Here is a 26,946-nt window from a genome sequence, read left to right as displayed (position 1 = left end):
TATAATATACAAACCTAATACCTAGAGGTCACAAGACTTTTTCACAAACACTACAACAATGTGACATCTCAAATCTTGTGAAAATATATTGCCCAAAATTACATTAAACAAAAAAATAAACCTGGACTGTTCAACAAATTCTCTTCGAGGAAGGCATGTAATGAAAATCATTAAAGATCACTGTAACTGCAAATGCGATGCTCTAAATTTAATGTTTGTTTTGTCTTGATCAAAAAAACTGCACTCATAATTAACACATTTGTTTTCTTAAAAAATAAACAAGTAATAAATCCTGCACCTGTACACACAGCCAGAAAACATTTCTCTTCCCTGTAACTGATAACAGCTACCCTTTCAGCTTATATTAGTGCTCCAGGAAAAGTAAAGGAAGTGGACAGAAAAGTTAAACAGTCCCACATCATTTCAGATGAAAGTTTCTCCTTGATGTCTGCACTTACATCAAGCATTGCTTTTTGTACTCACACTTTGTTTCAATGCTGTATGGTTTCTATTTGTACTATATCTTTAGTACTATAAGCTATAGGCCGTTAGACCTCCTTTTAAAGAAAAGGCACTGCTAGTCTTTTATGTAGGCCAAGCCCCAGCAGAATATGCTATTAAGATTAGCTACAACTCAAGACTGTAACGCTGCTGCTTGCTCCTCCCTTTCCCTACAGAGAGAGGTTAGAGAATCAGGGCATGTGTACATTTTTTATCATTCTGCCAAGAGCAGCTAGCATAAAAAGTGCCCAACACAGCAGGAATGCAATAAAGCAATCACCTATTTGGACCAGGAAAACAGGCAGAAAGCACAGGTAAATTTTAAGCAGCTCGGGAAACCCTTATGCAATGGTGCAACTATATTTAACTGCTTCAGTTTACAGTATAGTGCAAAGCATGAGTGAAAATTACAGCTAGACATAAAGAGAGAGAGAGAGTGTGTGTGTGTGTGTGTGGGGGGGGGGGCATGTCTGTTGCACAATTGACTGCACTAGGCAGCAATGATAGGTGATTTGCTGCACCCAGCAATACTAAAATACTGCTATCATGTATTTCTGACACAACCTAAAGTGTTCTGCTACATCAGCAAAATAAAAACTTAAACCACAGGAAGGCAGGGAAAGTAAAAGGTAATATCCTACAGAACTGCAGCTGTTGGACACTAGTTAGCAACTCAAACCTGACTCAATAATGTGAAAAAAGACCAATTTTTTGTTACAGTTTTTTATGTTTTGAAAATCTTTTTTTTTCTGTATGCACAGCTTTCAAAACTGTATTCCAAACTGTGCACATTATCTCGTTGTCCACCTCCGCCCACATCATACCTGCCTCAGTTCGCTTTGTACCCGCCTTGGCAGCCACCTCCTTGTTTACGATAGAATCTACTGGAGTACAGTTTTGAAATGAAGATAGGCTGGTTTGCACAATTATTTTTTTCTTTAAATAATTATCATTTTTATCTGTGTGTTTTTTGTATCTGGAAATTTCCCTCAGATGTTTTCTGTCAGAGAAGAGCTCCTGTGCAGGTGTCAATACAGCTCTAGTCCTTTTGAGATGGGTTGGAGGTGCCCACAATACAATTTAGAAGGGTTCGAGACATCCAAGAGGATTCTGTTACTATTCTGAGGGAAAATGTGTCGCACAAAGTTTTTAAACTTGTTGAACACTTCAGAGACAGGAATGCGAGCCCTGATTCACAGAAAGAGACTGAGAACCCTGTGAATGCAAGACATTCTGGAGACTGCCTCACGACTGCTCTTCGCCAATTACTTGCATCCTAATGAGTTACTATCTTAACCAAAATTAAGACTTGTTGGGTAAATATTTTGGTATTTTATGATAGTGATAAATGTAGAGCTGAAGCAAATTTGACTAATAAAGTCCAAGTATTCATAATTTTATAATATCATCCCCTATATACAGAATAGAAATGCTTTCCAGTTTATCAAAGAGGCACTGAAATGCTTCTTTACTGCTGTTGCATTTTTAGTGCTTTTCAGTCATCTTTCATTGTGCTAAGTGCTCTGTGTAAGCAACACACTAAAGAATTCTTCAAGTATTGTATATCCACCATATTCCAGATATTTGATTGGATTTTTGCTGTGGAAAAATAAATATTATAAAAGTGTGTGTCGCTCTCTGACACACAAGTAATTTTGCAATAACACAGACTCCACACATGCAGATCAGCTTGGTTCTGCAATGTATGCATTTTTCATTCCACTGAGCAAGCTGCATTTGAAATCAAAGTCAGTGACGCTGCTTGGCTGTCTGGCAGCACATAAAGTGAAGAAGTAATAGAAAAGAAATTGAGTGGTGAGTCATACATTGCTTTAATAATTTTTGTTGCTCAAAATACCATTGGTGGATGGACCAGTGACTCTTTACAGAAAAAAAGACAGCTGATCTGGGCTTTTCACATATGTCCCTGCATTGCCCTCCACTTCCATTCCAAGCACATACAATACCCCCACTACACACACAGACACACACTCCACACCCCTTCTTTCTTTTGTCCTTTGAGCTTGTTAGAATTATCAGACAGGACTGCGACAGCACAGCCAGCATGGTAAGATTTAATAGGAAGTTACTGAGAGGGTGTATGAAATCTGTTTAAAATAAAGCAAAGTTGCTTCTGGTATTGTCCAATCACAAATAATGAAAGGCTGAGCTCAAAGTTGCACCACGATTGTCCCACTGAACACAATCATTCATATGTAAATGCTAATATTGACAAGAGCATAACTGCATAACTCCAACAAGGCTGAAAAAGCCCGGATCCGTCTGTATTACTGAAATTCATGCGCCAAATCTCATATTAATGTCTTGATAAAGAGACAAACAAGAGTCCTCAGAAGTTCATCCTTTGCATATTCTTTAGGTTTCACCATGTTTATACTGTATGTGCAGCTGAGAGTCATTCGCAACACATACTCCAAGCACCACATTGACCAACATCTGTGTTTAAAACATTTTCAATAACTCTGCCACTTCTCATAATAATGTAATCTTAGTTTTAGCAGCTGGCATGAAAGGCAGCAGGTGATGTGCATTGCTTTAAAGAACGCTACGTTTTTAATTAAAATAAGGCAATGACAGAGTATTTCCACTACCTCGGAGACAGACACATTTTCAGGTAATTTACCACAGACAATAACAGATTTACAAAGACATTACAATTAAACATTGTCCAATTACTTTCTTAAAACACTATTTAAATAAATTTAAACCAACTTACCCTACTGCATTTCTGAATATTACCACTGCAACGTCCAGTGTATAATTAGACCAAAACATACCATTGCTATTTTCCAATAACTTTTCGATAAAATGTCTAGTATGTATTGCATGGTCAAAGACAGCATCACAGAATATGATGCTGTCTCATATCTTCTGAACCTTACTCTATTTCCAGAAAAAATGTTAAAAAACAAAACTGACTAAGGTAGCTGAAGACCTTTTGCTTCTCATCTGAGGAACTTTCTCAGTTTTGAATTGAGAAAAATCCTCGAATGGGAAGCAAAATGACTTCAGCTACAGTTTGAAGTCCGGTTGATTTTGTTTTTTGACTTTTTTTGGATTCACCATGTCCTGGATGACTGAGAATCTACACCAGCTTACTCTATATTTCTTCTTCTCACACATTCTCTTCTGCCCTACGCTGTCACACCAGCGCCTTCTACTGACATGAAGCAATAACAGCAAAAGAGCAGAACAGAAATGCATTTACTGTGTAAACATAAGAACACAACAAACAGCTACACACGATTCATTTTAAACAAAGATTGAGACAAAAAACATTATGTCCACCCATGTGCTTAAATGGAACCAAGAAAGTGCAAGAAAGCAAAATAGTGGAAGTGTAAAATAGGTTCCATTAGAGCAACCACAAAGATAATCTCATTTTCTTAATCATGTTCTGGACCATTCTACAATGATTAAACCTTTCTGTGTCAATTAGTAAATCTACTGTTTAGTTTAATGCACCTTTGAAAATAACAAATTGCTGTTCCCTTTGCTTTAAAGCATCAACTCTGCTTACAGGCCCTGTTCAGACCTGGCAAAAATATTTGTCTCAGGTGATTTGAGTCCAAGTAACAGCTCTTGAAAACGTTCACACCTGGCAGTTATTGCATACCCCATATTACCCAATTTGTCATTGGATGTCCATTACCAACTCTGTATACAGCTACACAAACAACCATGTCACACAGTGGGCTGTCCAACTGAACAGCAGGTCTGCTAAAAATACATTCTGACATCTGAACTTTATTATTATTTTGACATTAACATTGTTCAGAGCCATCTGGGTCAAATTTTTGTGGTGTTAGAAGAAAATATTGTGAAATATCGTGAAATATCGCTACAATTTACTATAAGGTGACCACAGCGGGTTCGATCAGCTCTAAAAACAAGACAAACAAAAAAGTACACAAACTAAAGAGAAACTCACTACACTGTGTCTTGCAATTATTTTAAAATCCTGACAAAACTGACATTTTTGTTGGAAAGAATTTTGACAAATAGTTCATTTTAGCTTTTAGCTAAAAAAAAAACTGTTTCTTCAGTATTTTCCCAAGGATTGCTGTTTAATATTTCCTTAAAAGTGGACTTTTTATTTTACCTCATTGAGCTGCAACTATTGGGAGACCAGACAATGAAAAAAAATCCCTCGAAATTGTAAGACAATGTATGAACTCTGGCTGCAGTGCACTTCCACCCACCCCAGCTCGTTTTGTTCCCACATCCCCCCCCCNCAACATTTGGTAATCAGACTCCTCCTGGTGGTTCATGCAGGGTTTACAAATATAAATAATGTCTTATTACACAACCAGCCAGAGCCAGCAGTAGTATCTAAGTGGTGTCAATCACTGCTAATACCACCTTGTTACTAGACTGCGAATGCATACCCCCATTCTCTGTTGGGATGGTTGTTAGAAGTAGAAAACATCCACCAAAACAAATTTTTTAAGTAGTAGTAAGTATTATTTATAGTCGTGTGGATAGCAATGATATGTGGTGCACATTGAAGAGAAATGCTACATATTACAACAAGCATGGAAAGGAACAAGAACAGTTATTTACATAAACGAAAGAAAGTCCAGTAAGCGAAGAAAGGAGGAAAAAAATCAAAGTCAGCTCTTTTCCTTGTCCTAGCCACCCCTAGAGATCAGATAAACTACTATCCCAAAACCTAATGAAGTAGTAAACATTGGGAATTGAATGAATATTACATAGGGTTTCAGTGATACCTGCCAAGAGACTCCAAAAATAATAAATAATAAAAGGTGAGAAGTGGAAACAGGAGGAGAGAGTTTCTATTTTTTTTTCTTCTTAAATTTATTCAGCTTCTGCCATCCAGAAAAAGAGCCTTTTGATCACTCCTTGGCTGGATTTTCCCTTCTGCTGTGAGGCAGGAAAGCCCAAGGATGCTGTTGAGTATAATTAGGACTGGCTCATTGCAACACAAATGAACTAAGCTAATTGTCCACAGGCAGGGAGACGAGAGAATCACACACAGTGCAATGTTTGCAAAGTATGGAAATAATTAATCTCCAAGAGCTTGTAAAATACAATCAGTGTTGCAAAAGAAGACCTGAACGTGTGCTGAGGCTGAGAAGGATGTTGATAGCGGTGAACTGAACAGATGCAGATGTTGAGGTTTAATCTTATCTTTACTGCTTTGTCCTATAATTTTTTTCTAATGTATTTTTGGTGATTCAACACACTGAAGCATAAAAAAACAGATTTGGGACACACCAACATAATTACCAGTTAAGCAGACCCTTTCCCATCCATAAAACAATATGGAGTTGCCAACAGCTCTACTCTGTATTGGTATGGGAAACGAAACTATCATAGAAGGCTCAACAAATACTAAAACAAATTCCACAAATGTATTTACCACAATATAAGCATTAGGCTATATTTGGATTTTAAATAGATTTATTACATATAATAAAAAATCTGTTCTATAGGCAGTGGGTCTTTCCCACACACACACACAGTAAATGACTCCTGAGTCGTGTTCTGCATGTGTCAGACAAAAAAAACCCTACACAGAAGGGAAGCTAAGAAAATGCAGACACATACCTACTGTACAAATCAAATATAGAAAAGAAAAAGAGATGCAAGAAAGAAGCTGAGACCCCTGCATTAGTTGAAAATACACAAGTATACAAAGATATAACACCAGATTATGAAGTTACACAGTGCAGCGCACACACAAGCAGCCAAGGAAAGAAAGTACACATTTGAGCTAATGACAACGTGTTCAAATATTCATCACCAAATAATCATTCTCCAAATTGGAATCTTGCATTATACAAAAATAATGAGCCTTTTCATTTACAAACTAAACACTTGGGTTTGCTCTCCTGTTTGAAAAAAGTTCAAACAGACTGAAGAGGTGTCAGAGGAGAAACAGCAGATCTAGCTTCCCTGCATACCAGAAAGAGAGGGAGAACTGCAGGGCAACTGTGGAGGTGGGAGCAGGGATTTATGTCCACATCCAGAGAACCACAAATGATAAATGTGGCAAAAGTATAAACTGACAACATGTAAGCCATTTTAGGATGGTATTTTTATTATTTAAAAATGTATGTATCAGATTTTAGGAATTTAAACAATTCCCATATATACTGTCTTCAATACTGCCAGTAACACTAACAAAAGAATGTTTAATTGTGGTATCGGGATCTCAATTGTTTTTAAATAATTTAAATCAAGCCAAGAAAGTCCACTTGATGAGCTTTCAAAGGTCTGGCCCTGAATACTTTTTAATCATTTAATCAGAATTTTTTAAATATATAAATGAAATCTCTTCAAAGAAAGATAGTTTTAGGACTTAGCTGACAAAGCCATTGCCACCAAGGCCAGATGAAAAAGCAACAATACGCACACAGATACAGTTTCACCAGGAGTCTTACATGTACTCATCATAGACTTTCAACCATTTTAATAGTTTTTTTTCTTTCTGAATAATTGTACATTACACAATCAATATTTTCAAAAGAAACCTATAAATTTTTAGATGTACATTTTTCTAATGTATTGTTGGTTCTCAAATCAACACAGAATGTAAATTTCACTAACAGACTCAAAACATACATTGAATACAAAATATTTGGTTTAATGTTTCTTAGTAAGTTGCAGCTTGACAATCACTTGGAAGAATTTTGACAGAAACATGATTGAATAATTTATTATTATAGATAGAAAAAAATCAATCAAATCTGACAGTACACTGTCAGGAGCCTGCTTCTAAATTTAGCCCCTAAGTTTTCTACAGCCAACAAAACTAACTGTCAGGCAGTTTTATTCATTTCACAGTCATATGATTGCCCGTAATAATGCCTGTATTCCATTGTCTGAAAATGATATGGTAGCTAACGTTTTATTATTATTATTATTATTATTATTATTATTATTATTATTATTATTATTATTATTATTATTATTATATATAAACTTCTGTCATTATTTAAGTTTCACTGACAAAGTGAAACCAGGGACAGCTGGTATAAGTGGCCCAGTAGGGCTAAGCCCTCCCTGGTGTTTACAATAAAAATGTTAAAATACCTAATAAACACAAATTAGAAATATTGTGTCACATTTTGGGAAATTTACAACAAAACTGGTGCCAAACAGTCTCGATTTAACCCCAGAGTCTTTCCAAAGGGCTGACTTTTTACAGCCCCGTTCATTTAATGTCTTTCTTGGTACAGAATGATTGACAGCTGTCTTGTCCCGCCCCCTCGGTTTGCTGTTCATTTGGGCTAATTTAGTTCAGCTCAGGGTCAGACCAAGGCTGCAGGCTTTAGGGTGGACGTACAATAACGTGCCTCGAGCGCAAGTGTATGTGGGCGTGGTTTGTCACCGACCGAGTATGATGGCGGTCAAGATAAACATGAACGAGGTGGATTATTTAATTTTTTTATTTTATTTTATTTCTCACCTGTTTTCCTTAATGTGTTTGGGGAGAAAACTGGAAATGAAGAGGTTGGAGGCAGATAGACCAAAGGATATTCAAAGTTTTCCTGTGACCTGGTTTCAGTGAAAGGACTGGCTAACAGCAAGTGTAGCTAACAGATCTTTAACGAGGTGTTTATTATCATTTTTACATCCCAGAAAAGTCGTCAGAGTGAGAATTTCTTTAAAAATGGTAGGCTTCATTTTTTAAAAAAAATCACTTTCCAACATTGCATGCCTTGTTTGATTTTATTTTATCAGTGCGATTAGTAATTGTGTCAAGGGGTGCAGTGTAGTGTTATTCAAAGCTGTTTGACTGTGAAAAATCATCTGAAATAATTATAGTTGAAACCCTTAATGCAGGGGAATTAAGTATTGGACAACTGATAGAGGCTCTGTGTGAGCTTGGTTATTGGTGGTGGTTTGTTTTAAGGCTGTCTTTGTGATGTAAAAGAACATAATGACAATTTAAAGCAGGTTTTCCAACGAGTATGGAGCCTTTCTCTGTGGAGTTTGCATGTTCTCCCTGTGCATGCCTAGGGTTTCTCTAGGTTCTCTGGTTTTCTCCCACAGACCAAAAACATGCATGTTATGTTAATTGACAACTCTAAAGTGTCACTGGTTGAAAGCAGTAAATGGCTGTTTGTCTCTATGTGTCCCTGTGATGGACTAGCAACCTATCCAGGCCTGCCTCTTGTTCAATGACTACTGGATATAAATACCAACTCCCCACTACCCTACATGGAAGAGCAGGGAATGAAGGTAGGTAAATGTTTGATCTTTTTTGTATTATTTTAAACATGACTCTTTCAGAAAGCAAACAAAATATACAACTTAAGTCGTAAACTTTATGCATCAAATTCTTTTTTTTCATTCAGTTACATGTGCTGCAGAAAAAGAACAACTTTTTGCTGATAGGTAAACTTTTATACCACCTAACTCTTATGCTAACAATAAACTATAACAGGAAAAAAAAAAGCTAAATTTAACACCTTAATGGTTACTGACACTGACAAATAGAATCCCACTTGAAGGCAGATGGTTAAAAGCAAAGCACTATCTGTGTGGCATGTGCACTTTCTCTTCTCCCTCTTGGCTTTTTAAAACAAGATGACATCAGACATCTGCTATAGAGCACAGACAAGAGGCTTTTTATGAGAAAAATAGACCTTCTATGGACTAGGCTTTAAACAAATAAGCCAACGTGTGCAGCCACGTCTCACAAAGGACAAACACAGTAAAGAGCTGAGTCTTACATTAACTGTGCAGCTTTCTCTTGAGCCCATCAGTAAGTGTAAAGAGAATATGTTAAACACCTGGGGCAGTGCTGGAACTGGCCTATAATAAACAAATTTAAATATGATTTTTCATAGAAGACACTGTTCCAACTCCAACTCCACCATTAATGATATGTTAAGGTTTAGGGTCAAACACATGCATGCACACACATGCCTATCAGGCCTTTAAGAGAATCATTCTCGCTCTATGAGCATCAATGGAGCCCAGATGTCAGTGCTCCACAGACCAGCTTTTTTGCTGAAAAGTATTGTTTCTTTTTTAGTCTGACCTTTTGAAACCGTCCACATCCTGCCTCATTGCTGCAGTTAGCCTGCTTGGAGAAATATAATGTTAATTCTGTAGATAATATATTGAGGTTAGGTGAGTGGACAAATTTATCAACCACTGACGATATGCTGAGCCATTTAACAGTCGATTTTTTTAAGAGCGATTTTTTTTTTTTTGTCTACACACCCCCCACTCCACACTCCCCCATGTGCCACCAAGTGTAGCGCTGATTTATTCACTTAAACTTATAACAGAAAGAAAGAGTAGCGTATGTTCAGAAAACATTTATTTGAATAATAACCAGAGTGGTGGGAAGGGAAACATGCACTGGCTTTTTTAAACCAGTAAAAGTACTTACAGTACCAGTGTTTCCGTCTTACAAACTCTGCTAAGTGTGAAACAACAAATATAAAATTAAACAAAAAATGAACTCCTCCAGCAGAGAACGTGTGCCCTTACATAAAAAAAATCTTCGCCCCTGTTTTTAGTCTTCTACTGAGCGATTTGGCGCATACAAAATAAATGACTGAATATTTCCAAAAACTACAATGTCTCAGAATCAGAACAAGAAGATAAAGGGAAACTATTCCTTCCAGAAAGAGCTTATAAATGATTTGACAAGAAAACAAGCATGTTTACCTTATCGGGTTTCAGCAGGGTGCGCAGGTTGTTAACAACATTACCAATGGTGCTAAAGATACGTTCTGAAGGTGTGCTTGTTGCCGGTATGCACAGATATTTTCTGCCATTTGAGATGACAAAAAATGTCCAGATGTCACCAGCGCAAATATATCGGCCATCGTCATTTGTTGGACTGGTGAATATCGGCTGAAAAGATTTTACATATCGCCCAACCTTATAATATATCCACTTCTAATGTAGAATTGTGCTGCTGCAATGTATGAACAAACATCAGCAAAGACAGATTCCCCTCTCTCTTTACAGAATCAGGCCTGAAGCTATGGACATTAGCCTGATATTTGGCTTGATGCACAGTCCACAACCACCACCAGGTCTTTCACTTGGTTTCTTTCTTGTGCTCTGAGTTTTAGTCTGATGCCATGATATGATTTGGGGAGAGGAGGAAAGTGTATCAGTTCATCTATAGCTGATCATTTCAACATTTTACATTTCTCTTCTCTCTATACTTTCTTTTCTCTCTCTCTCTGACTTATATGCAATCACAATAACACCTCTCTTAGACACACAGGCAATAAAGCAGGGCCTCCCTTCTTCCTCTGCACAATTCCCTTGGTGAGGACTAAACCAATAAAGAGCCAGCTTAATTACAGCTGCCGAGTTTCACCAACAGCTGGGTTTAACACCATGGGGCTATGAAAGTGGCAGAGAGGGGACTGAGTGTGGGCCAGGTATGACAGAGTCTTGAGTGGAGGTGGAGGTTTCAAAAGAACTACTGAGGTTACTGTCTTAGCTTGACAAGCCAAAATCTAAACTCTTAAGACATTACTTTACTGTAAGAACTATTCACAGACATGACAAAAGATGAGGAAGAGGCTTTGAGGCTAACTCTGAATGTGATGGCAGAGTTGAGGAGAGTATAATGTTCTACCCTCCCTAAGCTGTTAAAACTAGGGAGCCCTTCAGCCAGGCAGCCAGGCATTTAACTCTCAGAAACAGCTTTGTCAGCTCAATTTTGTGGATGCAATTGGAAAGTGTAAGGAAGACCACTGATAAAAATAAAAACTGTACTCACCTGATGATAGAGAAAAAAATACAGACCTGGAATTACTTAAAGGAGTGTATATCACATGCCACCATTCTTGTCAGATTTTAAAACTAAAATTATCTTATGTTGAAAAGGAAGGGATTATATTTATTTTGGTCAAACCAAAATGATGCTATGCACAATCTTATGCGAGTTCTCATGAGATGTGATAGCTCTCAGAGTGTGTGTAAGGATGACCTATGGCCACTACCATATCAAATTATTAGTTAAAGCTATATATGAGTTATAGCCATATATGTGATTGCTAAGGTCAGTCAGCTGTGGAGTCCATCCTGAATTATTTTGACTCCAAAAGATAATCAGTTGTAGATATACATCAAGTAATTGCTTTCTGAGTTCAAGTATTTTTAAAAAACATTTGCCTAAAAGAAATATTGTATACAGTAATACCACGATTGCATGCAGGGGAGTGGGAGTGGGCTTAAAGCCCCACATCAATAGTGCACAGTTCCAAAAATACAACATGGCAGCTCCTATAAACCAGGTCCGGCTTGTTTCAACAATTAGAGAAGTTGGGGATATTTGGTCTAGCAGACATGTCGATGATTTTCTGCTTACACTGAAACAAGGAAGGAGAATACAACATCATCATATCTACTGATTTTACTTTACATCTTATTACAATGAAAACTTCTCTATTTGAGAGTAAAACTAAGACAAGTAGAAATATGTTAAACTTTGCTCCTGTCTGTGGCTGTTTGCACTGTATTACAAACATAGCATATAGAATAAGCTAGTACCTTTTTTAACTACAAGAAGGCAATGTATGCATGAGAGAGGAGGATGAAGGAAACTGCTGTGAGTGCAAAGATGAGTCACTTAACTCACACTCAAGATTGTGCAGACAATTTGAAACCATTAAACTGCAGACATGTAGGTTTTATATAATATGCAGGATATGAAGTGCAATCAATGCAGAAAATCACTTATATTGTGTCACACACTTTACAAATGACTCATCCAGGAAGGGAGTTAAATGTGTAGCACAAACAAAAATATCATCGTTTTTGATCCTCTACATGGGAGCCAAAAAGGAGACATTATGGGCTCAGGCATGTTTAAGAGTATACTGCTGCAGCAACGGAAGAAAGATAGGGGATAGATTAAAAGACTGCATCTGTTTGTGTGTGTGTGTGTGTGTGTGTGTGTGTGTGTGTGTGTGTGTGTGTGTGTGTGTGTGTGTGTGGGTGGGTGTGTGTGTGTGTGTAATGGGTGGGGGGATGCTTAAGAGAATGGGAAACTTGGTTGCAGTTGTAGTGACCACTCAATTCTAAAACATTCAGACCTTCTAAGAACAGATCCCCACACCCCATTAGGACCTCTGCTGACGCACACATACATAATACATGGAGGCTGAATCTAAAAGGACACAGCCCATTAGAAGGTCTTTTGCCTCAGTAAAGAAGAACCAGAGAAACAAGAGAAAGAGAAAGAAATGCAGACTAACACATAAAAAAGGCTTTGCTTAAAAGATAGCCAAACCCTAGATCCTGCAAGAATGGTACACCTTGCAAAGGCTTGTTTCTCACTTGTGAGCTAATTTTTAAAAGACAAAAACTAATAAATATACAGATAAACAGTTGATTCACCATCCGATAAAATTTAAATGACAAAATTAGTACACAAATAGTAGCTCTATGTATATCTTGGATTGCTGCTCTGAGGGAGTTCACACTAAAGGAAAATAAGTTCAATCTAATCGGTCAGATGTGATAATTGCTGGATCACAGTTTCCAGGCACAGAGCCCCCTGTTCCACCCTTCCAGTGGCTGAGTGTTCTGGCCATGTAATGTGAGGTGGCAGAAAGCCCAGCAGTGCTGTAAATTATTTCTGACAGTGGGGTGGGGGACAAGAGGGAAAGACTAGCAGTCCCCAGAGACAGAGGGGCCTGCATTGATACCAGGAAAGAAGCTCGTGTTCTTTCAGCCCTATGGCAGAAAAATGCACAAAAGTGTATCTGTTCGCAAGCTTACAGACCTTCTGCGATCTGCATTATGTGTCTTACAGGTCTTCTAGTCTGGCTAGAAGACCAGGGGGCTCTCTGCAGGGATCATAGTGTTTAGCAGAGTAATCATATTATGCTACAGTGCATCTAGCCCAGAACCAAACTCTCACTTTCTCTCTTGGTACACTAATACAAGCCTACTTCTAGCATTTCTACAAATGTTGCAGTTAGCACAAATGTGGCTAACACTGCAGTCAAAACTAGTTTATCAAACAATTGAAATGATACCATTTTAGTTGAAGCTTCCTTTTTTCCGCTGCATAGAACATCCGTGTATGTTAATTCTGTGTGAAGTTCAGTGGTAATAGTAAGGGTTGAGAGGCCAGTAAGGGTGTGTGGGTTGGTGGGAGGGTGCGTTGGGGCTTGTGCATCCACTCATTCCAAGCTCTGGACTCTTAATTTGTACATTTACCCTCATCATCCCCTCCTGTTCTCCTCTGAGGCTCAGCAGCAGCAGCAGCAGCAGCAGCAGCAGCAGCAGTAACGGGGGCACACATGCTGCAGCAGCGATGCGTTGGGACACAACACGCACGCGCACAGCACATTTCCAAATGGACCTATTTGCCGTATAGTGCACTTAAACGAATATTTTTAACTATGCAACCCTCTGACAACCAATCACTATGCGTGCGCACGCGCACAAACACATCACACCGCGGCACGGTGGCTGATCGCTCCCGTCATCCGGCCAGCAAAGATCTGCAGCAGCAACAGCACTATGGGCTTCTGTAGGTTGCTATTACGCAGGCTGGATCCGATCGATAAACGCAACAACCCCCACCCCTAAATAGCGAGTCGTCTGCCGTACCCGGGGAAGCCCTTATTCATAAATCTGGGCTTTTCTTTACAAAGGAATCACTCACCCGATGCTGCTCAGCGCCTGCTCGAAAAGCTCCGTCTGCAGGATGTTTTGAGGTGCTGAGAAAGCCCCGTTGAAATGTGATAAAACCGAGCTACAGAACTGACGCAATGTCTCAAACTGCATTTTCCCCCTCCGTTTTCTTTTATCCTCCGTAAGTGATCGCCTTTTTCCCCCCCCTCTCACCACCAATTCATCTTTAAGCCTGCGCTCTCTCTCCCTTCTTACATACACCTCGGTAGTATTTAGTTATTTCCTCCCGGGGCACATAAAACGAAAAAAAAAAAAAACACCTGCCAAGTTCCATGTTTTTCCTGCCGCTCTCCGATAAAATAAAATAAAAAAGTGTCCTTAAATAAGGCGCATTTCGGGTGGGATCCTTCGATCATAACGCCGCGGACTTGAAGCGAGAAAAAGGAGGTAGTTCCAGTCCCGGTAAACGACTTCTTCTCGTCTTTTCGCAGTGAGAAAAAATCTCATCTTGGTGTGCAAAGGCAGGCAGGTGAAGGAGCGGCCGGAGTGGAGAAGAGGAGGAGAGGCATCCTACAGGGAAGCGGCAGCAGCGTCCCTTACCGGCGCGTCAGCTGCTGCCAGGCATTCAACTCATATCTCCCGTTCAAGAGTTCGCCAAACGCTCGCGCCTACACATGCACAAAGCAAGCGAACACACGTACACACGCGCGCGCGCACACACACACACACACATACGCTTGGTTGACAGGCTGCAATCGTGCGCACGCCATTCTTTCTCAGGCACGCACTGTTTTGGGATGCGCGCAGTAGCAAAAATAAACTCACAGAGGGGCGATACTGTAATCACACACGTACACACACACACACACACACACACACACACATATATATATATATATATATATATATATATATATATATATATATATAACCCAGCTAGCTCTGTTATTCCACATGGGTGGTTCCACTTCACTTCGTGCTCGGGTCCTGGGAGCTTCAGTATCTTAGCTGTTCCTAGGACTGCGCTCTTCTGGACAGAGATCTCTCAGGTTGCTCCTGGGATCTGTTGGAGCCATTCTTCCAGTTTGGGAATCACAGTCTTAAGTGCTCTGATGATCACTGTGGTACCACTGAGGCCTTGACTCTCCACAACTTCTCTTTCAGCCTTTGGTATTTCCCAAGCCTTTTGTGCTCCTTCTTCCTGATGCTGCAGTCATTTGAGATCTATCACCACTGCTTTCTTCTGTATGCTGTCGACCACCACAATGTCCGGTTGGTTAGCCATCACCTGTTTGTCAGTCTGGATCTGGAAGTCCCACAGTATCTTAGCCCTGCCATTCTCCACCACCCTTTGACCCTTTGACTGCGGGGCCGACAGTCTAAACTCACACAGATGTTCCTGTACACTATTCCAGCCACTTGGTTATTGCGTTCCATGTATGCTGTGCCTGCCTGCATCTTACATCCTGCTATTATGTGCTGAACTGTCTCAGGGGCATCTTTGCACAGCCTGCATAGACCCTGGACTTTATTGAGCTTGTGCTGAGGGTCTGCTCTTGTGCTGCCTTCAGACCATCAACTCTACATTAATAATAATGTTAGATTGTGTGAGGAAAAGTGGATTTCCCTACAGATGATTTATTTATTCAATACTTTACTGTAAAGAACTACAAAAATAGCTTCACCTGGCCAGCTTGAGCTTTGATTTATAGACAAAAAAAATTGATGTGGTAAAACAGGGCAGCCAAATATCTGGACAGAACCACTCAAACATATAATTATGAAGCAATATGAATGATCAATGAACTAATTTTGAAAGGTTCAATAAGATTCAATGAGTCATGATAAAACATAAGTTTTCCTAGAAGCTTGATAGAAGATTAGGATACTTTTGAGACTCAAGTACAACATCGTTACAGACACTGAGATATTCAGCAATCTGTCTGTATAACTGGACTATATTTAAATCCTGATATAATTACACAAAATAAGCTTGATAATGAAATGTTTACAGTATCTGACTTCTAAAACCACTGTGTCTGTTTTGGGTATTTGTCATTAAGCTCAGGTTGCTCTTTCCTCATTTCTTCTACTGAGGTACCCCTTTTAAAAACATCTGGTCACACCTCCAACCTCTCCATTTTGGATTTACCTCCTGTTGGAGAGATGTGTGTCATTTGTTTTGGTATTTTATTTCATCCTTATGCTTTATGGAGTTGTACTTCCATTTGATTTTATTTTTTGACTCCCCCCCCCCACTTAGATATGTTGGTAAAGAAAATGGATATATAGATGGATGGATATATAATGCATGCCTACCTGGTAATCTTAATATTTTAATCCAATGGTATTTGTAAAATTATATTTTAGGAACTAAGGCTACATTCACACTGCAAGCAAATGCGACCCAGTTCTGATTTTTTTTTCCCCTATGCAACACATATCAGATTTTTTCATATCCGACCCAGGATTTTTCCGTATTGAATTGGATACATAGCTGATGATTTTCAAAGGGACCACAGTATGAACGTTCATGTCACATTTCATCTGACTTACGTTGTATCAAAGGATGATCACGTCAAACTCCCACCACTCTTGGCTCCGACTCTGCACAGAGGTAGCAGCCACAGCTCCAAAAAAGGTCATCTTTAACATTTACGCTTTTTTCTTCTCCGTCTGTTTTATCTTTTACCATTTGGATGTACTTTTGGGCCCGATTGGACAGCAACTTCAGCATCAATACACACATGCTAACACTCGCAGCATCCATATTTACTTCTGTAAACACAGCGTGCGTTGTGTGACATCATATCTTCTTCTGAGCATGCGGGTCATTTCGGGAACTGGAGACTGTTTACACTGGAGACTGATTAAAATGCAATTAAAATGAACACGCAAAAAAATCGGAATTGACCATTAAGACCTGCAGAGTGAACGTAGCCTAAGTGTGCCTACAATAAACAGCACAGGAAATAAAGCTAAGTTGGTTGTTTTTTCACATCCTTGCTTAGGCTTTGGAGCAGGCTTTATATGGTTTTTGTTTCCCTTATTGCTACTGGCAGAATAAATGGAGGCCCTCTCCAAAAGTCCATACTGTATTCCAGCTGGTTCATGACCAAACTCAATGCAGTGTGTACAATTCTGAGCACAAATGTTAACAGGCATGATTAAAGAACATGGTACTGTGATAATGCAGGGACAACTCAGAATTATTTAGTCCTTTAAACAAAAATGCTGATCATATCTGAGGCTACTAAAACAACTAAAGAATTTATAAAGGTGGTTTAATTTAAATGGTTTATACAAATAGTTTAAAATCTTGTTTCATTCAGGTGTCTCTGTGAGCTAGCAGGAGCAACTTCCCGAAACAGCCATCCATTTTCTTTACCCGCTTTCCTGTGCTGGGTGGCAGGGTCACTGGTGTTTGTCATGAAACAGAAGCAACTAAATTAAAGACTGTATATTTTAATTCCCAGTTTACTATGCTATTTAACAGCTGGAATAAACAAAACAATCAGAATAGTTATTATGAAATGCTAGTAATCAACATATAGAGACTGTTGGCCAATTCCAGTCAATGAGAAGTTTTCGCAGCTTTTTTGTTGTGTCATTGGTTACTGCATCCTGGAACAAGTTGTGTAAAGTGAATGCAATGAAACACAGTAAATGTGAAAAAGTGCAGTACCACACTGCTTTCATTAGGTGGGTTGGACTGGATGTCAAAGCACAGTGTAAGCGAAGTCTAAAGCTAGCATCTCACTGTGCTGTGACTGCTGGAGACACATTAGTAACAGCATTCACAAAGGAGTTTCCAAAATGTGTCAAAATGTTCACAAGGGTTCTCAACTTCCCCACCTGAGCCCCAAGGCCTCACTGTCCTGTTGCTGAAATTTTGAACATGTTCAAAAATTTTATGTGAGAAATTTTCTGTCAAAATAGTCATCACAGGCATCTGGAACCCTTCCCAGACCCTTCTCAATTTTGTTTCTGTGAATCAGAAAGACAATAAGACAACTTTGTGAACTTTTGTTTCAAACTAAATTATGACTGATTAGAGACAACATTAAGAGCTGGACATTACAGGAGCCAAGTGATGGCCCCATGTGATCTGGTCATTTGTGACGTCTACAGCAGCATGTCTTCTGGTCCTCATCCAGCAAATCCTGCTCTTCTTCTCTGAGGTCCATATCACATGACATCAGTAATCATAATCCAGGTTCTGGAGGGCCACTATCCTGCATGTTTTAGGTGTTTCCCTGCTCTTCAGCAGGTATTCAAATTCTACAGAACCCTGTTAATTACTAAGTCTTTCAAATCAGATGTGTCAAAGCCGAGAAACATCTAAAACATGCAGGACAGTGGCCCTCCAGGACCAGGATTAGACACCACTGGTTTAAGTCAAGTTATTGCTGGACTGGGGAGAGGCCCTGTGGTTATATGGTCCAGATCTTTTAATTGTCAAGCATAACTATCACACACTGTAACACACGTTTCTCACAACTACTGAGCAGCACTCACAAGTGTCAAAACAAAAACAAAACAAAAACAAAAAAAACACAATTTTGTTGAAACAGTGTCATGCAAATGTTGAAGAATGTCATGCAACAGTGTTGCGGACCCAGTAGGCAGGCCTTAAAGCCCCATACAAAGTGCAGACTCTGATTCCAAATATACAGCATGGCAGCTCTTGTAAACTGAGTCCTGCTGGCTTCAATTTCCAACAACAAAAGAAGGCAGGGACACTTGGTCTGTAATACAAACACTTTATGATTTTCTTGCAATTTAGTATCTCCAACTAGTCACCAACAGTCGCAGCTGGGTCAGAAACTAAGTTTTAATGTTGCCTTTTCCGGGCTGAAGGAGTTAAACTTGAAAAGCTGAGAAAATGTCTTCAGTGAATATGTTTTGAACTGAAGGACATTAACTGCTCCTTCAATGGTCTCAAGCACTTCTGCAGCTGTCCTGTTCTATCTGTGTGCTCATTTAAATGACACCACGAGACCGGGACAAATGAAAGGCCTTCCCAAGTTATTTTTTGTATAAATAATCTGTCAGCATTTCAACCCCCTTTCTTTAGCAGAACAGATTCAAGAGTTAATTTACACATTGTTTAAGATTAATGACAGTGGGCTTTAGTGCTTATGCAGAGGGAGTTCTATTTATGGCCTTTCTGCTATCCATCATCTGCATTATCTTGTGAATTTTCAGCTACCTAGTTTTTAATTTCTTGTCACTGCAAATGTAAGCTATGTCTATATCTATCCTAGTCCCAGCTTTACCCCTGAAACCATGCAACCAACTGATATACAATTGCAAAGGCCTATACTAAGTAATCTTAGCCATCTGAGTTACTGCTGTATCTTTCATGTCTTATACAATAGCTATGAATACAGTGTTCAGCCTTTGCCTGTGTTTGTGTATAGTGTATGTTCAATTAAAAACCGGACAGAGGATTTCACAACATCAGCAGAACAAAATTTGACCACTAGGATATATATATATATGAATGCATGAAAACATAAATTTAAAGACTTGCTGTATTTTTTTGAGTACAAAAATGCATGAGTGGCAGATTTTCCAAGTTTCCATTAATAAGACTGCAGTCATGTGTAGGAAGAAAAGTTGTGAGAAAAAGACGTATCTGTAGCAAGCATATGCTGTGCTTGCTATAATAGACCAATGGCTATGGAAAACAAAGCCTTGATTCTCTTCACAATTAAAAGCAAACATGAGCATTAAAGAGGGCTCCTAAAAATAACTGTTGAAATTAATTCTGCACATGCAATTTTTTGTGGGGTATACTCTTTTTTGTAATTAAAGGCATACAATTCTTAAAGGAAAATATATTCACCACCACTGTTCATGCCAAAGTTTTAGACTAAAATTATCTTACAATGAGAAATGATGGGGTTGTAGCCGTTTTGGTCAAACCTCAAAATGAACATTATGTACAGTCTAATGCAATATGACAATACGTCACGCTCAGAGAGTATGTTGTTAATAAGCGTCAGCCACAACCATGTACAATTTTAGTTCAGTTTCTGTAAAAATAGCAGAGTTACAGCCATATTTGTGGCTTTTAAGGTCAGTTGGTAATGAAGGCCACTTTAAATCAGTTTGACTCCAAAAGTTAATCAGCTGTATATCCAATGATTAGGTTTTGCAAATTTCATTAAAATTCATCCAGAGGTTCACTACTTATTTGGTAACAGACAGACACTCAGACACACGCACGTAGACACACAAACAATCAACAACATAATAGTATGCCATCGCCTTTTGACAACGGGCCATAACTATCAACCTATTCCTCCAATATTTAAAAATAAAAACGAAAAAAAACAGAGGTAGGAGCCCCCATGTGGACATAGAAGTTACTACATTGTTTGATGCCACAATCGAGAGACAGGCAAGCAGAATCCCAAAAGCGCACTACGTCTGTGCTGTCAGCATCTCGGTGTTCTACTCAGAAGAAAGCTTTTGCACATAAGATAAAAAGAACACGGTGTTCTCAGTTGAACTTAGCCTACTCTGCTTTTCAGAGCCAAACACATTCTAATAACACCTACATTTTCAAGCAATACTTTTTATTACCTGAACTGGCTTAAAGACAAAACACAACTTTAAATAATAATAATGTCAGTTTTTCATAAAAACAATATAACACAATTGTTTGCAATTTCCCTTCATGTGCTAATGCGCTATCCCAGCTGAAACAGACAGGCAATTACTTGTGCTGATGTATACCGGAGAGGAATATGTGTGTGATGAAAAGAGGGTGAGTGGGTGGATGACTGTTGTAAAAATTGCTGACTTAGAGCCAGATACAAAGTTTATGCCTCTGTCTTCTTTATAGGCATTATGGGATCCACGTACAAGCATTTTTATGCAGGTCTTTGCCTCACTTGCAAGGCTCAAATCAGTGTCCCACATAACCCATACACAGCCACAGAGATCAGTGCTAATGCTAAAATGCTATTCACAATTAAATCATGTCTTTACCTAAATCCTGATCTTTGAAACTGCTTTGTCAGATAAAACAACCTCACCTTATTCACACAACAAAAACCCCTGTAATCCACACAGAACATATCATAAAGTTGCTTTTTTAACACAAAAAAAACGTACCTGTCTATAGGTGCAGCAACAGGCCCAGGATACCTTAGCCCTGTACCATTGTCAAGGGATGCCTGTCTGGGCAGAAGCCCACTATGAGGTCTGCTTCTGTCTGAGGCTGGTGTCAAGTCCCCTGAGGCTCCCTGGTAGGGGTATAAGGACTGGTCCTGCAGTTTGGCCTTTTTTCCCTGTGGCCCACCTTCAAACACCCCATGCACTTGACCTGGCCCCGGGCTGTAGAACCACTCTCCTGATTTGGTGAGGATTTCTTGTTGTTTTCGGCACAAATTGCATACCCACATAACCTGAGGGGAAGAGAAGACAGATTTAACAGTTCGAAATCATCAAGTGAAGATTGACTTTCTTATCCTATGATGAGCTGTAATGGAGTGATTTGTGTGTTCTTGTATCTACAGCTGCTACACAACAGTGCCACCCCACTGTTGCTGAGTGAAAATCTTTATACATTAAAAAGTCACCTTTGGAAAAACATGAATAAATGATTATGTTTTTAAGACTTTCACCCCACAGCAAAAACATAAAAATTGTATGTTATGAAGTGAATAATGAAATTTTACACATGCAGCAGCCTTAGATATTATTAAAAAGTACAGTAAAGTTGGTTTGGGTTTATTAATGTATTATATTTTAGACATGTGAGTCCATCCAATAGGTGCATTCTACAAGTTAAATGATCTTTTTGTGTAATGAAACAATACTAATAAAGTATTCAGCAAATTTCAGCAGCAGTCTACTGATTACTTCTTCATTAATATAATATTTATCATTAGATTTTTAGTATAATACAAAACAAAATACAAATATATTCTTCTTTTCTGTCGAAGTGGAAAAGTTAAAGGGTTTTTTTTTGCTCTGAAATGTTGTGCCTTCATTTGTTTTACAGGCAGTCCCAGACAGCTCACCTCATTAACCTCATAAATCCAGGAGAGCAGAGGTGCTCTGACGGCTGCACTCATATACACATTCACTACAAGGCAAAGCCTAGTTTCTCGTTAAGTTTTTCTTTCAGAGACAAAAAATCATAGGGCTTCATTTCTTACAGCTAAATATTTGAAACAGAGTAAACTGAATCTCACTCCATTGTGATCTCTCTTATTAGAAGCAAATATAGTGATTTTTTTTCTCCTGAATATAAGAGTATACCAAATAAACCAGACAACCAATAGGGCAGCCAAGGCATCTGCAGCACGGCACACTCCCTTCCTCTACAGACCCAGTGGTGACTCATTACTGTCATTGGTATAAGCTGACCAATATGTTAATTAAATGATTTTACTAAAATTATGCTGAGCAATGTAGCTGCAAAAAAAGTAAACGACACAATCTCTGTGATAAAAAAAACAAATAAATAATTATACGGGTCAACAACTTGAGGTTTGCCAAACATAGTCTGTTCACCGTTACACAGGCAAAATTAGAAGAGGAGGAGGAAGAGAAGGAAGAGAAGCCCGTGTGTGGTAGAGGGAAAAGCATATGTGGGAGAGATAATACTGTTAGTAACATACTATTTATATACTTCCCTTATAAAAAGTGTATCAGTCAGGTTGAGGAGGACCTCAAAATACTCTTGACCCACCTGACTATTCTCAGCTAAGGACAGCATCTGCAGTGTTGGCGAGTACTGATTCCTCGCCCAAGCCGTGTAAGAGTTTGCCAAAATCTCTTTGAGGCAACTATGTTTAAAAATCCCTGTTACAGGCCAACCTTTACTATAGCTCCCACAAATTCCTGTCAATTCCCATGAAAAGTTTCTGACTTTGAAAATTACCAGAATTTTGCAACCCTAGTCCTGCTAGGTGCACTTATGGACATTCCTATGCACATACATGGTGGACATTATGAACAAACCAACACCATTCTAGTTCAGATCAAGTAGATTACACTACTCTGAGTGATACTGGTATGGACTAAATGGGAAATAAAGTCTGTCAACAGAATCCCCATATGTACCACCTTCCAGCATTTCACCCAAAGACTCTAAGAAAGCTGGGTATCTTAAACTGCACAAAGGACAGCCAGAACTCTTCCCGCCACCCAAAGGGAGAAAGGAAACCCCTTTCATTCATGAGGAAAACTCAAATGCCTGGTTGAGGAGATCAGTAAGTAAGTAAACCAATCCTTGCTTTGTTACCTTTCAAAGTAGCAAAGAGTCCAACCACTCCCATGGAGATATGCAACAGATGTGTTGTCGTTGTTGTTGTTTTTGTTTTTGTTTTTATTTTTCTCAGCCCCCAGATTTTTCTGCTCATTGATGGCAAGTTTTTCCAATCTGTTACTGTCTAAGGCTGCACAGTGGAGCAGCTGTTTGGCACTGTTGTCTCACAGTAAGAAGGTCACAGGCTTGAAGCTTGACTGGAATCTCTCTGTGTGGAGTTTGCATGTTTTCTCATGCATGGGTGAGATTTGTCATGGCACTCTGGTTTCCTACCATAGTCCCATAACACGAGTTTTAGATTAACAGGAGATTCTAAATTACCCTTAGATGTGAGTGTGAGCATGTATTGTCTTGTGTCTCTGTGTTGGCCCTGTGATGGACTGGCAACCTGCCCAGGGTGTTCCCCACCTCTCATCTGTTGACCACTAGAGATAGGCAGCAGCGCCCAATGACCCTGAACAGGATTAAGCTGGTATATTAAATGGATGGACAGATAGATGTTGTGGTTTATCAAAATCACTACTACATCTGAAAATAGCATGTCTACTTTGCTGTCAGTAGAAGACATTTAGAGATATTCAGTCATTCTGTATACCAATAAAGTACATGAACATATATTTTAGAGTTTTATCTTTATTCATAAGGCAGTTTATAGTGTTTAATAATGTGTTACGAGATATGATCAGAATATTTACATCACCAAATTGCAATTAGCTTAATGTCAGTAGCTGTGCTTTTCTGGTCTGTCCATAATAAGTATCATTCTCACTGCATTGGCTGTACATTGCTGGAATTTTGTTTGCACGTTTGAACTAATCTGTGAGAAAAGCAGATTTATTTAACAGCATTTTAGACATGAAGTGCACAATGCAAGAACAAAGGTTACACTAAATCTCCATATCTAGAACAATGGATAAACTGTGAAACTGATGACAATGTGTTTTTGAAAATATGTAAAAGTTTTTTGATTGAGCTACATAAATACAAGGAATACAGGGGTTTTATCAACAGTCAAAAAAATCCACAGATTATAATGTCAGCTATTGCGTACATTATGCAACATCACAGCAGGATTTTATTTAAAGTAAATCTCCAGCTTCTAAAAAATTATATACCGTTGGTATATACCTTGGGTCACACAGCTTTTGTTTTATGCAAAAGCTGTGTGACAGTAGTAGCAGGTTTGCAAATTTAACTATTAAAAATGCAAAACTAATTTTCCTAGCACGACTACATATTGCAAACTGTAGGTGGATACAGTATATATATATATATATATATACACACATACACACACACACAACACACACACACACTCTCTATTAAATGCACTATATGCTGTTTACTGAGGCACTGAATTAATGGGAAGACACACCAGTACCAAGGGATCAATAAATAATTTCCTTTCTAATGGTTTCTTTTAAGGACAAGGGCTGTTACAGAGACACCAGCAAATATGATCTTCTAAAAAAATGTGTGTGCTTATAAAGGTGGCTTTAGAAAGAATGAAAGATGTTTGTGATATAGAGGCTAACTCTGAGATGAAATAAGTACCATGAAGGAGTGCCATCCTTCATTAAAAATATATATATGTTGTTGTAAATATTCCTACCAGTAACACAATTACAATAACAAGATGTACCTTTTATCACACCACAACTTCCATTGAGATTTTTCTAAATGAAGTCATTCACTCATATACAAACTGGATTTGGAGCAAGTGAGAACAATGAGCTCTCTCTTGTGGCCATTAAACTGCACTACACCGTTACTTAAGCCAGGATTTAGAGTGAATCAGCAGTATGCTGCCAGCCATATCAGCAAGCTCAATGATAAGTGAACTGAAAGTTAAATCAGGTACAAATTTTCATTTACTCATTCATTTATTCAATTGTCCCAATAAAGGCTGGTAAAAAATATAAACATATAGACATGCCACATTAAATTTATTTCAGATTAAAAATGCTACACGGGTTTCTCAGTGGTCTAAACAAACTGGCAACCTTTTTTCTATTACTTATCTAGAAGAAGAAAAAAAACAATAATCAAACTCTAATCTAAAGTTCAAGTCAAAAGTAGACATGGTGCAGGCTACATTATTGATGAGCCAGTAAATGAACTGTCATAGGTATCATATTGCATTACTGTTTCTCTCCTTCACCTGAACTGGGGTGAACTGAACCGCTCATTAAAGACTTATTGTTCTGGGAGTGGAGAGTTCCTCTGAACATCACAGGCTGGACTGTTTCCAGCTCAAGAACACAAGCAACAATAGGCTTCTTATCTACTACACTCCAGAGCAAATTACCGCCACAGCTGGGGGGCTACATGAGCGTGATGAGCTGCAGTGGCAGGTATTACAATGACCCATTGACAGAAGTGCATCATAAGAGCTGAAAGTCCAACTTTATTTAAAGGCACAGAACAGAATTCATGAATAAATATTTCCCCTTTAACTTCATCCATGAAATCTGTCCAGCTAAGACTAATATTCCAAAGTTTGCAGGACGTTTTTGGTGTGATTTGTAAGGCAGCAGTTAGAATGAAAGGAGTTTTCCTACATTCACATGCCTCAACACAGCCTGCACGTGGTGAATTACATTTTAATGAGCTTCTAATTTTAGTGAGTGCGCCAGAAATAATAATAGACTTGATGAAGTCTATTATTATTACATTATTATAATTATTTATACTTTGACAGAATGTGTTCCTCGTTTGAAGTTCAGCTACACAGGAAAGGAGGGAAATACCTGCTGTAGAAATTCACTGTCAGACCCTTTCAGTTTTTCCATGACCTAAATAAACGTGTTAACAAACCAACACATCTTCTCTGGTAGAATTTTGATGAATACTTTACATTTTGGGAATAGAATAAATAAAAAGAATAACAGAGATGGCTTATCGGAACGTTTAAGGGTAAATTTACCGAAATAAATTGCTGCTCTGGTTATCACTGGAAACAGCTGAAGTAGTCACATTTCTGATCATTCAAAGTAACCAGTGAAAATCGCGATGCAGTAACGTGTTAATCACTCTTACCCATGGTGAGGCGGGCTGAAGGAACCGTGTTTGTGCGGAAAGATCCCCGTCTGTAAGTCCTTATAATGGAGGAAATACCGTCCGCAGCTCCAACCTTCAGCACCTCGGACAGCAGCTGCAGAAAACACTGTGAAGGTTACATCAACCCACCTCATCCGATGGAGGGGGGGGGGGGAGGCCAACGCGGTTTTCCTTTCTAAAGCAGTTCCAAAGAGGCGAATATTTGCTCGTTTAAACTCGCTGTAAGAAGGTCTCCTTGTGGAGCAGCACCGCGGCAGATGTGTGTCTCAGCCCCGCTGCAGCTCCTCTGGAACGGAGTCAGAGCTCCGCTCCGTCCGAGGCTCAGCTCTGCTCTGCTCTGCTCTGCTCTGCCCGACAGACGGCCACGAAATGCGGCTTTCACTGCGAGGAACATGCGTCTGCTTTTCACAGGAACACTTTACGTCACTTCTCACTCAGTCTGTGTCGTGAATAGCTCCAGTTCAGTACGGAGG

At 38.9% G+C, this 26,946-nt stretch overlaps 1 protein-coding gene across 48 annotated transcripts in view; it reads right to left on the bottom strand.

Annotated features, from left to right (window-relative positions):
- Nucleotides 1–26,946, bottom strand: part of rims2a (regulating synaptic membrane exocytosis 2a) — a 159,977-nt gene that overhangs the window by 91,502 nt on the left and 41,529 nt on the right. For 41 of the 48 annotated variants that reach the window (XM_037980253.1, XM_037980269.1, XM_017413151.3 and 38 more), the window contains one exon: nucleotides 21,250–21,542. In XM_037980253.1, the coding sequence (XP_037836181.1) occupies nucleotides 21,250–21,542 (293 nt within the window). Of the gene's footprint in view, nucleotides 1–14,152; nucleotides 14,802–21,249; nucleotides 21,543–26,452; nucleotides 26,805–26,946 lie in introns of those variants that run through there. The other 7 variants (XM_017413177.3, XM_037980268.1, XM_037980265.1 and 4 more) reach the window with 6 other exon arrangements.

The sequence above is a fragment of the Kryptolebias marmoratus genome, linkage group LG16, assembly GCF_001649575.2.
Source record: "Kryptolebias marmoratus isolate JLee-2015 linkage group LG16, ASM164957v2, whole genome shotgun sequence".
NCBI lineage: Eukaryota > Metazoa > Chordata > Actinopteri > Cyprinodontiformes > Rivulidae > Kryptolebias > Kryptolebias marmoratus.
This window is presented reverse-complemented; position numbering and strand designations above follow the sequence as displayed.